Here is a 19,046-nt window from a genome sequence, read left to right as displayed (position 1 = left end):
TGGTGTTGGCAGCCGTTCAGTCGTGCCCCAAATCCACGTTCCACGCGTGCTTTGCTGCTCACCTCCCCTCGGCAGGAGGCTTCCGTTACAGGAATGATGTGTGTTCTTGGTAAATCACAATGTGCTGTTCTTGCCTGAGGCAGCCTTGACATTTATCTCATGTGGCAACTTTGTTGTTTTGTGATCTTGTGGGGGACATTAATGACTATAGCAGCCTACTTAGGAAAAAAGTTGGATATGGTGAATGAGAAGAATGCCATATTTAGCATCTGAGCTTTTAAAAAGAGGTTCCAAATAACCTTGGCTCAGACCGTGTAGGTTCTGCAGAGATTCCTTGTAAGGAAACCTTCGTTTACCCTGTGATTTTTATTATAAAGTTGGAGGTGAGTACTCCTGGGTAAAGTGTTTTTCTAGCCATATAAAAATCAAACTGTAAAAATAAGCAAATATTTAAAATTTAGTCCAGCAAAACACTAATGGAAAAATTATTTAACATCACTCTTACGTGAAATCTAAAAATTAAAAAGGCCACTATAAACTCATCTATAAAACAGACTCACAGGCATAGTAAACAATCTTATGGTTACTGGGGAAAGGGGGGTGGGAAGGGATAAATTTGGGAGTTTGAGATTTACAAGTGTTAGCCACTATATATAAAAATAGATTTTAAAAAGTTTCTTCTGTATAGCACAGGAAACTGTGTTCAATATCTTGTAATAATCTTAAAAAGAATATGAAAACAGATATATGTATGTACATGCATGACAGACATTGTGCTGTACACCAGAAATTGACACATTGTAATTGACTGTACTTCAAGAAAAAAAAAGAGAAGTAATTTAAAATGTGTTAGACTCTTGCAAGCAAAGTAAGTTCTAAAATAAAAGTACAGTGCTAAAAATGAAAGTGTTCAGTGACAGGATAACCAGCAGTATGAACATCCGACTCAAGAGTATTATTGTTTTTTTTTTAGGGTGACACTTGAACTTTTAACAACTTAACCAAATTTTTTACTATAAATAAATATAAGAAAATTTTGCACTTCCTGGTTTTGTTGAACTGTTATAGTTTCCTTCCAGAATCATCTGGAAGATCCTTTTTATTAGCTGTGGACTAGAGGCCAGCACTTACTAAGCTAGTCCTAAACTCTATACAGACAGGTATGTGGGAAAGAGACAGATAAAGCTAACACTGAAACACTAATGCTGACACTTAAACTGGGTATGGGACAAAAAGGAAATAGTGATTATGTGACATGATGGAAGTGATGGCCAACTCTGTGGTAGTGGTAATCATTGTGTAATATGTAAGAGTATCAGATTGACGTGTTATACTTGTTAAACTTACACAAAGTGTGTCCATGGTATCTTAATAAATCTGGAAAAATAAAATGGATATTGGAATGGGGAGAAACTAGGCCAAGAAAAGATTCTTTGTCTTCTTTAAACTGGAGCATGGAGTATAAAATGAACAAGCCTGATACTTGATTTGAAGAAATTCAGGAGAAAATACTTGCTCACGAAAGAATGTCATAGGTTGCCTGTAATGTTAATGACTGCATACTCAGTGCGTTTATTGCAGCCTTTATATATGTGCATATATATATATACATAAATATATATGTAGTAGTCTATTCCATACTGGTTTCATAGCTCACTTTTTGTCTTTTAACATAAGGTATGGAATATTTTAAATACTGCCTAAATTCAGATAGAAAGAGAAGTTGAAGAAATTAAAAGGAGAGAGGGAGAGAAGCAGAAATGTCAGAGAAAGGAAAAGTGAAGCAAATAGTGAGGGTGCTTGCATTTCTACAGCTCCCGAAAGTCACATGCTAATCCTTGGACTCTGACCTCCCTGGGAGAAGGAGCTTGTCTGTCTTCTCGTCCCTCTTTGGTATCTATCCTTGAGTCAGCCTTGTAATCTTTGGCATCAGCCTGTCCTTAATAGTGTCTAGACTTAATGGGCACTCAGTCAGTGCTTAATGAATGAAATGAATGAATGAACTTAGATTTCTCTTATTATGAGACTGAATTATCATTATGAATGAATGAACTTAGATTATCTCGCCTAATACAACATGATCTGTAAGGAAATATGATTATCCCCATTTTATAAATGAAGAAACCAAGATTCACATGGGTTGAGTGATTGCCTAATATTGACAATTCCACTAACAATATATTCCATGATGCCATATTAATCATATAAATTAAGGAATGTATTTTATTTCATTGGCAGATCACTTTATTATAAAAAGCAATAAGCAATATTTAGAAATACTGCTTACTAAAATTAGGCTTGACATGCATAGTTTCATTAAGCTAAGTACTGTCCTATGAGGAAGACAGAATTTATCTACATTTTAGAGTCTAGAGCTTAGAGAAGTCAAGGAAGTTCCTGAGTTCACCTGGCCAGTGGGCAGGTCATGTGAGTTAGGCCTTTCTGACCCCTGAACCCATTCTTAGTCACTTCACTAAAATGACTTCCTTACAACCACACATGAGCGTGATTTGATTTGATGTTGTGAAGGATGAGGGACCTTGTAGGAAGAGGAAGGAGAATGATTATGTAACTTATATAAACAAGAACTTTTTTTAAGTGACAGGGACACTATCATTGCAGCAGGACAATAGGACTTAAAGATCATCTGTGGTAAATTAGGACAGTGGTCTTCCTATGGAAATGCTATTCTTTTTTTTTTTTTTTTTAACATTTTTTATTGAGTTATAATCATTTTACAATGTTGCGTCAAATTCCAGTGCAGTTTTTCATGTATTTATTCATTGTCACATTTTTTTTCTCTGTGAGCTACCATAAGATCTTGTATATATTTCTCTGTGCTGTACAGTATAATCTTGTTTATCTGTTCTACATTTTGAAATCCCAGTCTGTCCCTTCCCACCCCCTGCCCCCTTGGCAACCACAAGTTTGTATTCTATGTCTATGAGTCTGTTTCTGTTTTGTATTAATGTTTTGTTTTGTTTTTATTTTTTTTTAGATTCCACATATGAGTTATCTCATATGGTATTTTTCTTTCTCTTTCTGGCTTACTTCACTTAGAATGACATTCTCCAGGAACATCCATTTGCTGCAAATGGCGTTAAGTTGTCGGTTTTTATGGCTGAATAGTATTCCATTGTATAAATATACCACATCTTCTTTCTCCAGTCATCTGTTGATGGACATTTAGGCTGTTTCCATGTCTTGGCTATTGTAAATAGTGCTGCCATGAACATTGGGGTGCAGGTGTCATTTTGAAGTAGAGTTCCTTCTGGATATATGCCCAGGAGCAGGATTCCTGGGTCATATGGTAAGTCTATTCCTAGTCTTTTGAGGAATCTCCATACTGTTTTCCACAGTGGCTGCACCAAACTGCATTCCCACCAGCAGTGTAGGAGGATTCCCTTTTCTCCACAGCCTCTCCAGCATTTTTCATTTGTGGATTTTTGAATGATGGCCATTCTGACTGCTGTGAGGTGATACCTCATCGAAGTTTTGATTTGCATTTCTCTGATGATTAGTGATCTTGAACGTTTTTTCATGTGCCTATTGATCATTCGTATTTCTTCCTTGAAAGGCTTGTTTAGGCCTTTTGCCCATTTTTGGATTGGGTTGTTTGGTTGTTTCTTACTAAGTCAGATGAGCTGCTTATATATTCTGGAGATCAAGCCTTTGTCAGTTTCATTTGCAAAGATTTTCTCCCATTCCGTAGGTTGTCTTTTTGTTTTACTTATGGTTTCCTTTGCTGTGTAGAAGCTTGTAAGTTTCACTAGGTCCCATTTGTTTATTCTTGCTTTTATTCCTATTGCTTGGGTAGACTGCTCCAGGAGAACATTTCTGAGATGTAAGTGAGATAATGTTTTGCCTATATTTTCTTCTAGGAGGTTTATTGTATCTTGTCTTATGTTTAAGTTTTTGATCCATTTTGAGTTTATTTTTGTGTATGGTGTAAAGGAGTGTTCTAGCTTCATTGATTTACATGTCACATGATCATCTCAATAGATGCAGAAAAAGCATTTAATAAAATTCACCACCCATTTATGATAAAAACTCTCACCAAAGTGGGTATAGAGGGAACATATCTCAACATAATAAAAGCTATGTATGACAAACCTACAGCCAGCATGGTACTCAACGGTAAAAAACTCAAAAGCTTCCCACTAAAATCTGGGACAAGACAAGGCTGCCCACTATCACCACTCCTATTCAACATAGTCTTGGAAGTCCTAGCCACAGCAATCAGGCAAGAGAGAAATAAAAGGGGTCCAAATTGGAAAAGAAGAGGTTAAAGTGTCACTATATGCCTATGACATGTTACTATATATGGAAAATCCTAAAAGGTCCACACAAAAACTGCTAGAGCTGATGGAAGAATTCAGCAAGGTAGCAGGTTACAAGATTAACGTTCAAAAATCAGTTGCATTTCTTTACACCACCGATGAGTCAACAGAAAGAGAAAGTAAAGAAACAATCCCCTTTAAAACAGCACCCAAAGTAATAAAATACCTAGGAATAAATGTAACCAAGGAGATGAAAGAATTATACACAGAAAGCTATAAACCATTGAAGAAGGAAATTAAAGAAGACTTTAAAAAAATGTAAAGATATCCCATGCTCCTGGATTGGAAGAATCAATATTGTTAAAATGGTCACACTGCCCAAGGCAATCTACGGATTTAATGCAATCCCTACCAAACTACCCAGGACATATTTCACAGAACTAGAACAAATCATAATAAAATTTATATGGAACCATCAAAGACCTAGAATTGCCAAAGCATTACTGAAGAGAAAGAAAGAGGCTGGAGGAATAACCCTCCCAGACTTCAGACAATACTACAGAGCTACAGTCATCAAGACAGAATGGTATTGGTACAAAAACAGACATATAGACCAATGAAACAGAATAGACAGCCCAGAAATGAACCCACAAACTTGTGGTCAACTAATCTTTGACAAAGGAGGCAAGAATATACAATGGAATAAAGACAGTCTCTTCAGCAAATGGTGTTGGGAAAACTGGAAATGCTATTCTAAGCAGAGGGAACTACATTTGCAAGTGACTGTTCAAAAATCACGTAACAGAGCATTTCAGTTGGTGTTAGATAAAAAACAAAATTAAACAAACCCATTCCACAACTGCCTTGTAGGGTTAAGGTAGCAATAGGTAGCTACTGCTGCTGTAAAAACAACCTGCAAACATCTGCTAAAGGGGAAGGCAGTTCTAGAATGATCTGGTACAGTCTGTTTATGTTGTATGATCTGAAAGCATTTTCAGTTTTTGGGTGGAAAGAAGGCTAAGTTGGCTGCAGATTTGAGACCACAGACGTTAAGATACTATTAGAGTTGGGGATGAAGAAGGCTAAAACATTTGATTCATTGTAATTAAGTTCCCTGGGAGATTTGACTCAAAAAAAGGAAGACTGAAGGTATCTGGCTGTGGAAATTAACAACTCAGGTTAAAATATCCGTTTATTTTATTTTTAGATTTTTCTGTTGCCACTGGGAATAAAACACTGTTAATTTGATACTGAGCCCAAGATAGGTGTGGTGATAACATGGTGAGAGGTATTGGTGAGTGTTTGAGTAACAGGTTTTCTAAATGGAGTACAAATCTCCTGGATTTAGAGATGGCTGAGTTTACTGGAAGGATAAGAAAAACGTGGGAAAAAGGAAAGACCAAGGAGCTTTTTCTCACCTTAATTAGGACACATTTCTACTTAGTTAAGTATTCTACTTGGTTCATATTTCCAGAAGGAAATATTGTATAGAAGTAGTGGTATTTACTGAAAAAAAAAATCATGTGTGTGCATCTGTGTGTATAAACATACAGATAACATATATAGGTCAGATAAAAATCTGACCTGTAATTCAGTTCTTGGTAATATAGTGATATTAGTCAGATTCTACCTACCTTGTTTAACTTAGAAAAAACTACAACTTTAATAAAATAAATTGTAAAACAGTGGGCAGCACTAACACCTGGGGCATAAGTCATGAAGAAATCTCTGTCAGATAACAAAATCGAAAATGGTAAGTACAATTTACATGAAATTTGGGGATGATGCTAAGTTGGGAGGGGTGTATGAGTGCAGATAGAATAACAAATAGAGGGGAGACGGTATAGCTCAGTGGTAGAGCACATGCTTAGCACGCACGAGGTCCAGGGTTCAATTCCCAGTACCTCCGCCAAAAAAAAAAAAAAAAAAAAAGCCATTTAAAATAAATAAATAAATAAACCTAATTACCACCCCCCCAAAAAAAACTAAACAAAAAAGAAGTTCTAAATAAAGAAAAATTTTTTTTTAAATTAGAGAGGTTAGAAATGTGGTTGGAAAATCAAATGTAATTCAGCACAAAAAACCCAGTGATCTATATGAGAATAATTTTGTTCCAGAGTTATTCAGTCATTCAGATCTGTTCAAAGCCGTTCAGTGTGCAGAAGCAGCCTACTGAAAGGCATGAGGGAAAAGGAGAGCGACATTGTCCTTTGGAGTGAGGGAAGAAAGAAGGGGAGGTAGGTTGCTTTGTCTTGAGCTAAATATTCTGCTGATCTAAACGGCAATGTAAACATTTTGGGGGTTAATTTTAGAGAAAAGTTTTTTTTCTCTAAAATGCCTCTCTTCTGAAGTTGAAATTACTTGCGGAAATTTGTCACACTTCATTTTTAGTTGCACTGCAGATGACTTCTTTCAACAAAGATGGTATCATAGTATGTGGTTAATAACAGTGTTTTCTGTATTACTTTGTTATGCCAGTGGGTATGATGATGTTGCTAAGATTATAAAGCAGCCATTAGTCATTTCATTTTATGTACAGGAATTAACACAATATTCTTAAGTATGCTCCTAAGGATAGTTTACATAAAAAAAAGAAAAAAAAGACTCCAAAAATTTTGAGATGAACAGACTGGCTAGAGGTTAATCTGGTATTTTATAAAATTAGTAACTGTTTCAAATTTAACAATGTGGCTTTCCCACTTCATTGTAACACAAAGAAATGACAAAGCAGAAAATGAACTGAAAAAAATAAAGATGTGCCAGAAAAATTAGAATGTATATCATTCTGGTAAGGAGGTCAAACAAAGCAGGGGTCCCACGACATCAGAGAGACCCATGTGTCTGGGCCATGGATGGCTTGCGGTGTGTGTCTGGGTATCTGGTGTCCCTGGCTTTATGTCAACAGCAACTGAGGGTTTTGAACTGAAAACTAAGACATGAGGCTGGCAAAATAATTAAAAAAATTTTCTATGTGAAAGGCAATGTTGGAGTTGTAGTTTGGATGTGCAAATATTGTGGAGATACAAGAACAAAATGTTAGCATTTGGGTTTCCTCAAACTAAGTTTATTTATGATGTACTTGATACTGCTATTTTTAACAACATTCACTTGGTAGGTCATTATAACCCCCCCCCCCCAAAAAAAAAGTACTGTTGGCCCTTGAACAATCTGTGGGTTAGGGGCACTGACCCGCCCTGAGGTCAGAAATCCACGTGTAACTTCTAGTCGTCCCTCCTTATCTGCGGGTTCCTCCATCTGGGAGTTTCTTCTGTATCTGAGGTTCTTCCACATCCCCGGATTCAGCCAGCCATGGATGGTGTAGTACTGTTGTGTTTACTGTTGGAAAAAATCCCTGTATACGTGGACCTGCGGGGCTCAAACCCATGTTGTTTAATGGTCAACTGTACTCAGTTCAGCCCATGATCGAGGTGATTCAGTTAAAAACCTGCTTCCCCGAGCTTTCCTGAAACATTCTGCCCGGGTGACCACTGCCGTCATCACGATGGCTGCCCACTGGTGGGGCTTGTGGAGCTTCCAGAGTGCGGGGCAGGGCCCCAGGCTCTGTTCTGATGCTGCCCGACCTGTGAATCCACCCAGGGCCTTGCCTTGCAGGCAGACCTCCAAGGAGAGTTGTCTTTGACTCATGAAAAAGCACTAACAAATATGCCGTCTGTTTCTAGTTTAAACTTAATAGCTTGTATTTAAGGAAGGCAAATTGTACTTATTTTCTTGCTTTTGAATAGAAAAACATAGAGTTGGTAGAACATTTGTTAATGTAGTACTTTCAGGTGTGTTTTTGTTGTATTTTTTAAAAAAAAACTTCATTTAAAAAATTTTCCCCAAGTACAGGTTTGTTTGTTTACTTTAGTTTATACTGGATACTGGTGCAGTGCAGTGGCAAATACAAAAGTGTGGTTTCTGGGTTGTGTGTTAGGGACAATGAACTGTGGGGAACAGTGTGACAGAGCTCCCAGCACGGACAGAATTGAAGGAAGAAAGTAAAAGTCTACATAAACCTAGATGGATATGATTTGTGGGAAGACAAAAGCTTTTTTGGAAACCAGCCACTGTACAGAACCTGTCTTAGCTCAGCCATCCTCTTAGATTTCTTAAAACTTCTGGGGCGAAGGAGAAGGAAGAAAGGCCGACAGTTTAAGTGGCTGTAATATTTTCCTGCGGGATGATGTCCTCCTGGGCTTTCCTTAGGGCAGACAGAGGTGCCTGTGGGCAGGTGCCAACCCTTCCGTGAAGCCTCCCGACTCTGGTACCCCAGGGAGGCCCCGCAGCGCGGCGGGGAAGAGTGCCGGCGGGGTGTGGCTCTGGTTCTACTTGTGAGCTACAGGACCTTGGGTTACTGGCTGCACGGATGTGCTTAGGGCCAAGCCTGGGACATCCCCTTTCATACTCATTGTTGTTGGCAGGGTCCTACGCATTATTATGAGGCATTGCCTCTTCCTTTTGGAGAAGTGAGTTCCCAGTTCCTGTTGAGATCTGGTCCCCGCGACTCTTCCAGCCTCATTCTCTGGTGCTCTCCTGCCTGCACTGCCCGTGGAGGCCATGTGAGTGTCTGCATTTCCTCCGAAAGGCCAGCCTTTGCTTCTCACCGAACCATTTCTCACGACATTTTGTTCATCCTTGGACACTCAGTTCAGCCACTTCCTTGGAGGAATGAGTCTCCACCTGCCCTCGTGGGAGACAGGATGCCATAGCTGTCAGAGGCGTGGTCTTTGGAGCCAGCAACCTGGCTATGAAACTTGCTTTCCCACTTACTGACCAGGTGACTCAGGGCCAATTATTTGACTCTCTGTGCCTCCTCTGTAAGTGGTAATTATAATAGTCCCCACCCCATGGAGTGGAAGGTAGTCATTGAGGAGGGACTCAGGCATACCCACCCCTCCACCTCCACTATTTTTCTTTTTTTGAGTTAGATATGCATTTTCTTTTCTTTTCTTATTTTTATGTTTCCCTTAATGGAGGCACTAGGGATTGAGCCCAGGACCTTGTGCACACCAAGCATGTGCTCTACCACCGAGCTGGATACCCCTATCCCCCGCCCCTCCATACTTTACTTTCCTTTGGTACCTCCTGCTACTCAGTCCTACTCTGGCCACGCCATGGAGCGAGGTGCACGGGGTGGCGCACAGGCAGCAGTGGGCCGGGTGGCAGCGGTGGAGAGGTGGGGGTCGTGCTTCAGTGAAGTGGGAGTTCTGCGGCTGCCTGCTCCCCGGGCTGCTGCCTCCTCGGAGGGATGTGGGTCCCTCGCAGTCAGACCCCCCTGTCTCCATTTGCATTCTGCTCTTTTCCTTTGAGATCAGACTCAAACACACTAAACCTTGTTCCCATTCTGTGGATTAATGGCTTTCTAAGGTACATCTCTAAAAGCAACAGAAATCTGTGTCACCACAAGATTGCCCCTCATATTGAACATTGTAATGAGGAACCACCACAGCCGCCCTCCTTCTGGGGTAACCCAGTCGTGGAGGCTCTCACTCCCTGCTTCCCAGGAGTGGCTTTCTGGGCCAGTGTGCTGTTCTGAGATCCTCTGCCTAGGAAGGGAAGTCCATCTCTCACCTTGAGGTGGGCATGTGAGATTCTGATTTTCACCCCCATGTTTGCATCAGCAGCTGGTGCCACCACCCCCACTGCCACTGCCACGGCTTCCACTCTCCTTTCATCATTGCTGTCGCTGCCACTATTGCCCTTACTGCTCCCACCAGTATCGAGATCCTGACTTTCAGCTCCTGCGTTCTGCTGTCCCTTAATGGCCTACGTAGAAAGAAATGCCTGTTTTTCTGTTCCTTACAGTAGGGAACCTTGCAAGCCAGGCTTCTCTGGGATGTAGACTGGGCCATTGTTAGTGTGTTTCAGGCTAGCTGTGTTCCAAACACCAAGATGGTTGAGTGTTGCTTTTTCTCATTAAAGGCGGTAGCATGTGTTGCTTTCATTAGCAGGTTAATGAACGTAGGAAAATAGATGTCTCAGGCTCATTTTGACATCTGCACTTCCCAAGCATTCAGCTTTTTAGTGCAAAGACTAGAAACGCATAAGGAGGATTAAAGATGCTATTGGTTAACCTTTTCTGAGTCCAAGGGCTAATGCTGGGGTTGACAGAAAGCCGTTGAAACTGAGGGTCTAAATTCCTGCCAAGGGAGAGGCGTATGGTGCTCCCTGTGAGGACGAGAGCTTTTGAGAGCAGCAGAGTGTGTGTGTGTGTGTGTGTGTGTGATGGTGACAGCTGGCCAGGGACCCTGAACATCAGTTAGCAGAATATACACCAGAGGCTGGCAACACAGATGCTGCTTATGAACCTAACTGCTTAATAATTTAAAGTCCTTATTTTATTTATAATTATTAGCATAACTAACTACTAAGAAGGTTTTTGAGATAATTTGATAACAAAGATAGACTGATGTACTAACATGTAAGTAAGAGGATATGATGGCAATTTAATGTAAAATTTCAGTATGAGCTCGCTGGCTACTAAGGAGTATTATTTTTTTATACAGATACACTGCATCATCATTCATCCATCAATTTATTCAAAAATGTGTCCATTATCAAAGCTGTGGGGATGCATAGATGAAATACAGGCAGTCTCGACTCTCAAAAATGTTTATTTCATGTAGCAGTAGTTGGGCAAACAGATGTAGTCAAGATAGTTTTATCATAGGTGTGAGCCACGTACTCTGGAGTAAGTTGCGTGGGTTTTTACAACGTAGACCTACACTTGTAAGCTTAGTTATATACACAAAATCCATAAAAGCACTTTATCATTGGAGAAAATGAAAAAAACTAACTTTAAATGTTTTTAAATTATTATATTTTTGATTAAGTAATTAACTTTTTATCATCTAAAAATGAGTTGCAGCTTGGACAGAAATCAGAATGGAATTATTGGCTTTTAGTTACTCAGAATAGGGGAGTTTTAGTGTAGTGATTTGAGCACAGAATTGGAGCTAAGAAACAGCCTTTCTGCATTTCTGGCCTTATTCCCTCAATGTCCTTTAGAGTCTTCACTTATTTATAATAATAGGACCAAGAGGGAAAGCGAAGATACTGTGCAGTCCTGAATTGATGCTGAGTGTAACATAATTATTTTATAATTATTCAGAAGGCATCTGTAGATATGATTTCTTCATAGAACAGTGGTGCTCTGCTGGGACCCAGTGACTTACAAGGGAAAGGGACAAATGAGGTCCCCACCCTGTACAAATAAAAATTATCCATCGTTTCTTTTTTTTTTTTAAAAATTTTTGTCCCAAAAGATGTAAGATTTAGCTGACCTAATTTTAAAAGTCAGATGGAGAGGGGAGGGGGCAAGATACGGTGAAAGGGGCAGAAGTAGAAAACCCCAGGAAGGGAGAAACTTGATTTACTCATTTTTCCCTTCCGTGCCTTCCTGCCTGCTAGTTCCACGGAGGACGACTGCCCTTTGGAGAGGGCTGGGGAGGAGTCTGAATGGCAGGGTACTCCGGAGACTTAATGAAGTCTGGGCCGAGGCTCAGCTGAGAAGGAAAGCTCTTCTTACACCTTAATATTTGTAGGTGGGCTTCGTCGAGTGGTCTCTGCTGTGCTTTTCAGCACTTGTCAATCAGCCTGTTAATGGTCACTGATAATTTGAATGATGCCAAACTCTCAAATTCAGAGTCTTTCCTTCAAATGGGATAATGAGTGTCCCACCCAGAAGTGGGACCCCTGAAGACTTCCTTCTTTATCTAACAGCCTAGCTGTTGGCAGTCCTTGTGAAGAAAGATTGCAGTAAGTCAGCCAGCCTCCGTGGCTGTGAAGCTGGATTAGAAATCGTTGACCTTGCCACAAGATACCAGTTCTCAGTTGGGATTGAAATAGCTCATTTCACAATGACCTGTGGAGGTTTTTCCTGTTACATAGCCTTGGTTAACGCGAGTCCATTATTGCTAACGGTTTTAGAGAAGTACGTTTATTCTTTCAAATAAGAAAAGGGAAGTGATGCTATTTGCATTCATGTCATTAGAAAAGTCAAAATGGTTTCTACACACACGGAGGAAAAGGAAACCATACCCTTTATAAAAGGATTAGAGGGAACAAGAGTCTTTCAGCCTTGTAGAGTGAACTTGAGCAGCCCGACTTTTACACGTTTCCTTTCTGTAATGTCAGGATCCTTAGCGTTGAAGTGGTCACCATGAAGAGGCCGCACCTTGAAAAGCCACTTAGCTTTGTCTGTTGTGATAGCTGTCTTGAAACTTTTTGTAATCCAGAGAGCTCTGGCCTGATGTATAGATTTTAGAGTGTCTTAGACCTTGATGGTGTCCAATTTCCTTCTTTGAAGGTTATCTGCATCTATATTGAGTGCTTTTCTAACATTTTAATTCTTCAGCCTGTAATAAGTGAGCAAGCTGTTTATGTATTTCGGAAGGGGCAGAGAGGGCAAGCACGATGGCTGAAGACTGGAGTCTGTGTTACTAGAATGTGTCACTTGTCACTGGCTAGACCTGAGGGAGAGGCTATGTCGTACCTCATCACGGGGCCTTTCCACATGAAGACAAAAATTAACTCAATGTGTGGCCCCTTTTCACAGACCCTGTTTTCTCTGACTTGCTAAGTTACCATTTTCAGGGGATGCTCCCATGGTCCATGCGTGCCCAAGATGGAGCTGTGGATGTGTTGCTTAATTCTTTTCTCTCCCACTCTTCCCACCTCGCCCATATTCAGTCAGTCACTGGGTATTTCTGTGTTACGTCCTTGAGTTTTTTCCTTTTCTCCTTCTTCCATCCTCGTAAAAATCAACATTTTTTTCTTTTAATGGATATGACAGCATCCTATTCTTACTTACTCTGCATGATCTCCCTAATAAAGAGAAAAAGACAGTTAATTCTACACACTGCACAGTGGAGCAGGTGTAACGTGGTAGCTGAGGAGATCAGCTCTGTAGCCAGGATCCTGGATTTGAATTATGACTCCATTACTTTGGCAAATGCAGTTACATAAACTTGGATAAATGGCTAAGCTTCATTCTGTATGAAAAAGAAAACCAATCTTTCCTGATTGTGCTGTTACGAGGACTGAATGACATAAACATTTAGTATAGTGCTTGGTACATAGCAAGCACTAAAAAATTACTACAACAGCAGTAGTCAGAAAATGCTAAAGTGAGTATTTCACTCTCTAACTTAAAACCCTTTAACCTAACGTTTCTTCTAGGATAAAGCCCACATCCTTTGGCTTTGGGTAGGTCCCAGCTCCCCTGTCCAGCCCTGCTCTCACTGCTCCCCCAGAGCGTTGGGTCCGTTCTGAACCACGTCCACTGCCCCAGTAGTCCGTTCTTCGTCTCGTCTTGTCCTCATGTGCCTACTGGGCTGATTACCTGGGATGGCCTCGCACCGAGTCTGGCAGTTTCCTCCCCCTTTCCTGAACATCAACCACTCCTCCTTCTGTGGCTGACTCCTGCCCAACCTTCAGGGTCCCATCTATTCCTTACTCCGGAGGGCTGTCTCTGAGACTCCAGGGCTCTTGAGGAACCTGAGTGCCTTCCTCATAGCAGTTGCCACATCATTGTGTTCACATGTGTTCACACTGTGTTCTGTATGCTCTGCCTGACTAGGATATCCCTTTTGAGAGCAGAGTTTGGGCCATATTTGCTTTTTTAAATGCTCAGTTCTTGGCAGTTTTATCCACTTAACATGTGTTTAATAAGTTAATAACTCAGTACTCAATGAGGGGATGTTTTATGAAGTTTTATGATGCCTGGTATATAACAGTTACCTTGTTAATACTTGTTAAATGAGAAAATGATATTTAGACCATTTTTTTATATCCTTGATTTTGGTAACCATCATGTGTGGATATATTTAATATTTTAAAAATCCTAAAGTTATTCAATTCTTATTTCTAAAATCCTAATCCCAAATTCTAAAAAAAAAAATCTTAAAGTTGTCTCTTATGAAGAAACTAGATGATTTAACAAAGCTGTATAATTTTTGGTCAGACGTAAGTTATGCTTATGAAATAATGAGATGTATATTGTTTTTGAGAGTCATAAACCAGGTCTGAAGGTGGAATGTTGTAAGCTACTGCAGGTGATACAAAAGACTGTCAGATGGCTGTAACCTTTAAGAATTTAGACTTGCACTGAAATAATACGGTGTCCAAACACCAGTAATATCTCTAGGCATAAAACAAACTCGTGTTCATCAGTCTTCAGTGAGCTCAAGTTCTCTCTTTCTTAGCAGAGTGGGATAAGGTTTGGATTATTAGGCATTCTGCAAAGAAAGTGACAGGATTTTCTGAGAAGTTCATCAGTTAAGCCATTTGCATTAACTGTTTTTGCATTAACTGTTTCTGTTGCAAGTGATGGATTGCTTAAGTGAAGGGTGGAGTTACTGGTTCTGTTGATTTAACTGGCTCATGTAATCTGGGAGCAGCCTGGTGCTCAGACTTTGGTTTCTAAATACCGTTTATCATATAAATTGAAACGGAACTGTTTGGACAAAAGGCTGATTATAGAACTTGAGCAGAGAGAAGGAAAAAAAAAGGTGGGGTGAGGGCAGCGGAAGCTCTTCTTTTGGTAAGAATGCCAGCTAGTAAATATGGAAGGAATGATAGAATATACTGCAGCCCTGAAAGGAACAATTGAAGCAAGGGTTATCAGTGGAGGCAAAATCCATGAAGTTATTGGGAAATGGGACAGCCACATGGTAACAAATTATCATCCCCAGGCTTTGCTGATGTAAAGGGGAACATGTCCCTTTACAATAGAGAGATGTGGCAATAACCATCTTAACCAGGTGATCAAGCTTACTGTCATTAGTAATGGGATAATCTAACATTTTGTGCCTTCTGGCATGATGTGATAGGAAGTTCACAGTATAAAGTATTTTTGCTCTTTTCTGTTTAACTTCTATCTAGACTTAGCTTTGGTTCATAGGAAATACAAGTAATGGAGGAACATTAGTAATACCAGGAAGAACTAATCAGACAAATGCAGAATGTGGGACATTCTATAAAATACCCAGGTCTAGACTCTTCAAAAAGTCGGTGTCATTTAAAAAAAAAAAAAAGGCAGCAGTATTTTTAGATTAAAAGAAATTGCAAAGATCAAGCAACCAAATGTAATGGGTGAAACTGAATTGGATCCTCGATTGGGTGGGGCAGGGGATAGTGGAAAAGATGCTGGGTAGGCAATCAAGGAAATTTGAGTATGGGATGGATATTAGATAATATAGAATTACTGTTAATTTTCTCGGGTGTGTTAGTGGTATTGTGGGCATATAGGAAAATATCCTTATTCTTAGGAGATGCCTGTTGAGTTATTGGGGAGTGGAGTGCCACGATGTCTGCAGCTTACTTCCCCGTGCTCCAGCAAAATTTTTTATAAATAAATAGAGAGATGGTTGGCACACAAAAGCACATACAGTAGTAAGTTACAGTTGTTGAGTAAATGGAGTGTACGTGGTACTATTCTCCCAACTCTTTTTTTTTTTGGTTGGAAATTTTCTTTTAAATAAAAGAAACTGGAAAAAGAAAGTTGAACATGAGGAAAACAAAGCAAAAGTCTTGGCGTGGGCAGGCCCAGGGCTTCTGGAATGATATCAGGGCCCCCTTCCTCCATGCCTTATCTCTGTTCCTGGACTTGGTTCAAGCCATCAAGGGAAGTGTGATCCTAGGGTTATTAGCCAAACTTGGGGTAACGATGAAAATCTCCAGCTACGATTCACAGAGAAGCCTGGGGCAGAACCTGTCTTACCCATTTTTAGCATTCCCAGTAGGCAGTCAGAAGCTGTTGACTGAAAAAACACACCAATAAAGGGGTGACCAAACTTGCTGATTGTCTGGAAATGTGAGAGCGCACCAGCGATGTTTTTCAAATCCAGTAAATATTTGTGGAATTAATTGAATAGAGTTGAATTAGTTAAGGGAGCAAATAAGGTTAAGATTTATTCCAGAAGTAAGGGGATATATATATATATATATATATATGTTTTAACTTTCAGTAATAAAACTTTTCTGAATTGGTGATCAGAGCCCTTGAATGGAAGTCTACTGTAGCTTTTCCTGTATGGGGGGATAATTTGAGTTTGGTGCAAGATCTTATGTGCAATTATGCTTTGTTCCTTGGTGAGCTATGAGTTGGGCACTTAATTATGTAAAAAATATTGCAAGAGAGCCGTTGCATAATCCCCAAGAGAGTAATTATTGTCTATCTTGGCAGAATGCAAGGCTTTTAATCTGTAAATAAGCAATTCTATGTGAAAGAGCTCCACGCAGAGTGATTCTGCGTCGTAAAGTTCTCTTATGAATTTTTTAAAGTGAAAGCAGTAACTGCATGTGCGATTGGCTGCTGCCTTTGTGCTTCAAAGGGTTTATGATGCTTCCCCTGTGGTTTTAATCCCTCCTGAAATATTTAAGCCTCCAAGAATGATTCCTGTAAAGGGTAAAACTGTGTCTGAGTTAAGCCCATGAAAAATCTGAATGTTCCCAAAGCAGAGGAAGTAAAATGTGCTTTCTGCAAATTAAAAAACAAACCAAGATGGAAAACAAAACAACAAAGTAAAATGTTGATGGTGCTTTAGAAAAAAAAGAAGATGGAATAAATAGCTAATTGGTTTCTCACTTATTAGAGGTTAATAATTTTATTTTTATGTGTGCCATTGTAGCTAATACTTCTGAAATTCTCTGTCAGAACATGTGTGTACTTTGCTTAGGTGGCTCTATGTCTTAGATACTGAAAGTCAATTCTGTTGGTTAAGTTGTAATGTCTGCCTTCCCTCTTAACCCTTTAGTGTCAATGAGCTGAGCGTGTTCTTCTCCAAGGTCAGCTTCTCCGCCTGAGCACCAGACCCTTCCCCTTTGCCTACTCAAGAACTTTAAGTGACTGTCCCTCTTCCTTGCATGACCATCTTTCTCTCTATCAAGTAATTCCCGTCAGAACAGGAACGTGTTGTAACAGCCTCCCTTGTTAAAAAACTCTCTCTCTGATTACCTCCTCAAGCCTCTTGCAGCAAAACTCCTAAGAGTCTATATTCTACTTGACTTTCTCTCTTCCCGTGGTCTCCTGAAGCCGCTCCACGCAGCCTTTGGGCCCCAACCCCATCCTCCACATGGAATCTGCTTTTGTCGAGGTGCACCCATGACCTTCACATGGCCAGATTCCACGGATAGCACTTGGCCACTGTCTTATTTGAGCAGCAGCAGCAGCTGTCACAGCTTATCACTCCTTCTTCCTAGAAATACCTTCTTTACGTGGCTTCAGGGAAAACCTGTTCCCCTGGTTGGTCTCCTTCTGCCCTGGTCCCTCTTTTCTCAACCTCTTTGTGGGCTCCTCCTCTTTTCCTGATCTAAGAGTATCTGGCTCCAGGTCCTCTCCTCCTCTCTCCCTCTCCCAAACAATGTCATAGTTTAAAATGTTTTGTATACCCTGAAGACCCTGAAATTTAAGTCTAGAGAACAGGCTTATATCCAGTTGTCTGCTGCCCTGTGTCCCATTGGATGATGGGGCATCTCAAATTTAACAGGGTCACAATTGAACGCCTGGTCTTCCCAGGGTTGTCTCTCATCTAGGTTACTGTACGAGCCTCCTGTCTGGTTCTCCTGCCTCCGTCCGTGCTCCTGCCCCTTTCCATCTAGAGTCGGGAGAGCAGCCTGAAAGACCCTTTTAAAACATGGGATGATAACCCGATTCCATGCCAAGTCCTCCAGTGACTTCCCATCTCAGTCAGAGCAAAAGCCTGTCCTACAGGGTTCTTTGTCATCTGACCTGATTACCTTTCTGGCTCACCTCCTACCTTTCTCCTTGTCACCCGCTCTGCTCTGGCCGCATGGTCCCGTCCTCAGACACTTCTGCTAGAGACCCCGGCATGGGGTGCTGCTTTCAGCTGAGTGGTTGGTCCTGTAACTCTGCATGGCTTGCTCCTTCACCACCTTCGAATCTCTGCTTATCCGTCCTCGTCTCACCGGCACCTTCTCTCACCATCCCATTGGAGTCCCTCTGCTGCACGCCCACCGGCCCTCTGGACCCCTCCTCCTGGCTTCATTGTTCTCTGTTGTACTGATCACCATGTGAAAATGAAAACATGTCCTTGTTTGTTTTGGTTGCTGAGTTTGTTCTCGTCTGCCTCCTCTTAGGAGAACGTGAGTGTCTCGAGGGCCAGCTTTCGTCTGCCTTGTTCACAGCTGCGTCGCCGGTTCTGGGGCGGGAGTGGGTCATCAGTGCGGGAAAGTTGAAGGAGTCATGGAAAACAGCCTCCAGAGCGGGTGGGCTCTTCCTCGTCATCTTCCCGGCACTGCGGGTGTGACAGAGGACAGGTAGCGTTCAGAAGGAGTCACCGTGTACTAACAGCTGTTTCCCATTCCTCAGTTTCTCTGTTTGAAGAACATAAGGACATTCCTCACGGCCTGTTGCGAGACATTTGGAATGAGAAAGAGTGAACTCTTCGAGGCGTTTGACCTGTTTGATGTTCGTGATTTTGGAAAGGTAATTACATTTTCTTTTTTATGTATTTTAAGTGGAGAACATTTTTATCAAATACTGTTGTTTCCTATACTGAAGTGGACATGTGACTCAGGTGGCCTCAGTGTCAGTATTATGTAGTTATTACATTTTACGTATGAGTGGCTTGGCCAAAAAAAACCCCCAAAAAACCAATATCAACAAACGTCCACATGAGATTAGAATGTTTATTTTTTTAATTTAAAGCAGTATAAGGGGACTCTTTTATCCAGAATTAACTTCTCCTGTTAGTTATGTCGGAGGGCAGGACTACTGTTTTTCATCTTTTAGAGTTTGTTGGG

The 19,046-nt window shown here is 40.7% G+C and overlaps 1 protein-coding gene across 2 annotated transcripts in view; it reads left to right on the top strand.

Moving 5' to 3' along the window:
- Nucleotides 1–19,046, top strand: part of VAV3 (vav guanine nucleotide exchange factor 3) — a 358,235-nt gene that overhangs the window by 85,243 nt on the left and 253,946 nt on the right. For both annotated transcript variants that reach the window (XM_064488784.1, XM_031457711.2), the window contains exon 2: nt 18,613–18,729. In XM_064488784.1, coding sequence (XP_064344854.1) covers nt 18,670–18,729 — 60 coding nt within the window. In that variant the 5' untranslated portion in view covers nt 18,613–18,669. The remainder of the gene's footprint in view (nt 1–18,612; nt 18,730–19,046) is intronic.

Source organism: Camelus dromedarius, chromosome 9, assembly GCF_036321535.1.
Source record: "Camelus dromedarius isolate mCamDro1 chromosome 9, mCamDro1.pat, whole genome shotgun sequence".
Taxonomy (NCBI): domain Eukaryota; kingdom Metazoa; phylum Chordata; class Mammalia; order Artiodactyla; family Camelidae; genus Camelus; species Camelus dromedarius.
The sequence above is the reverse complement of the archived record's forward strand: the minus strand, read 5'-3'. Positions and strand labels throughout refer to the sequence as shown.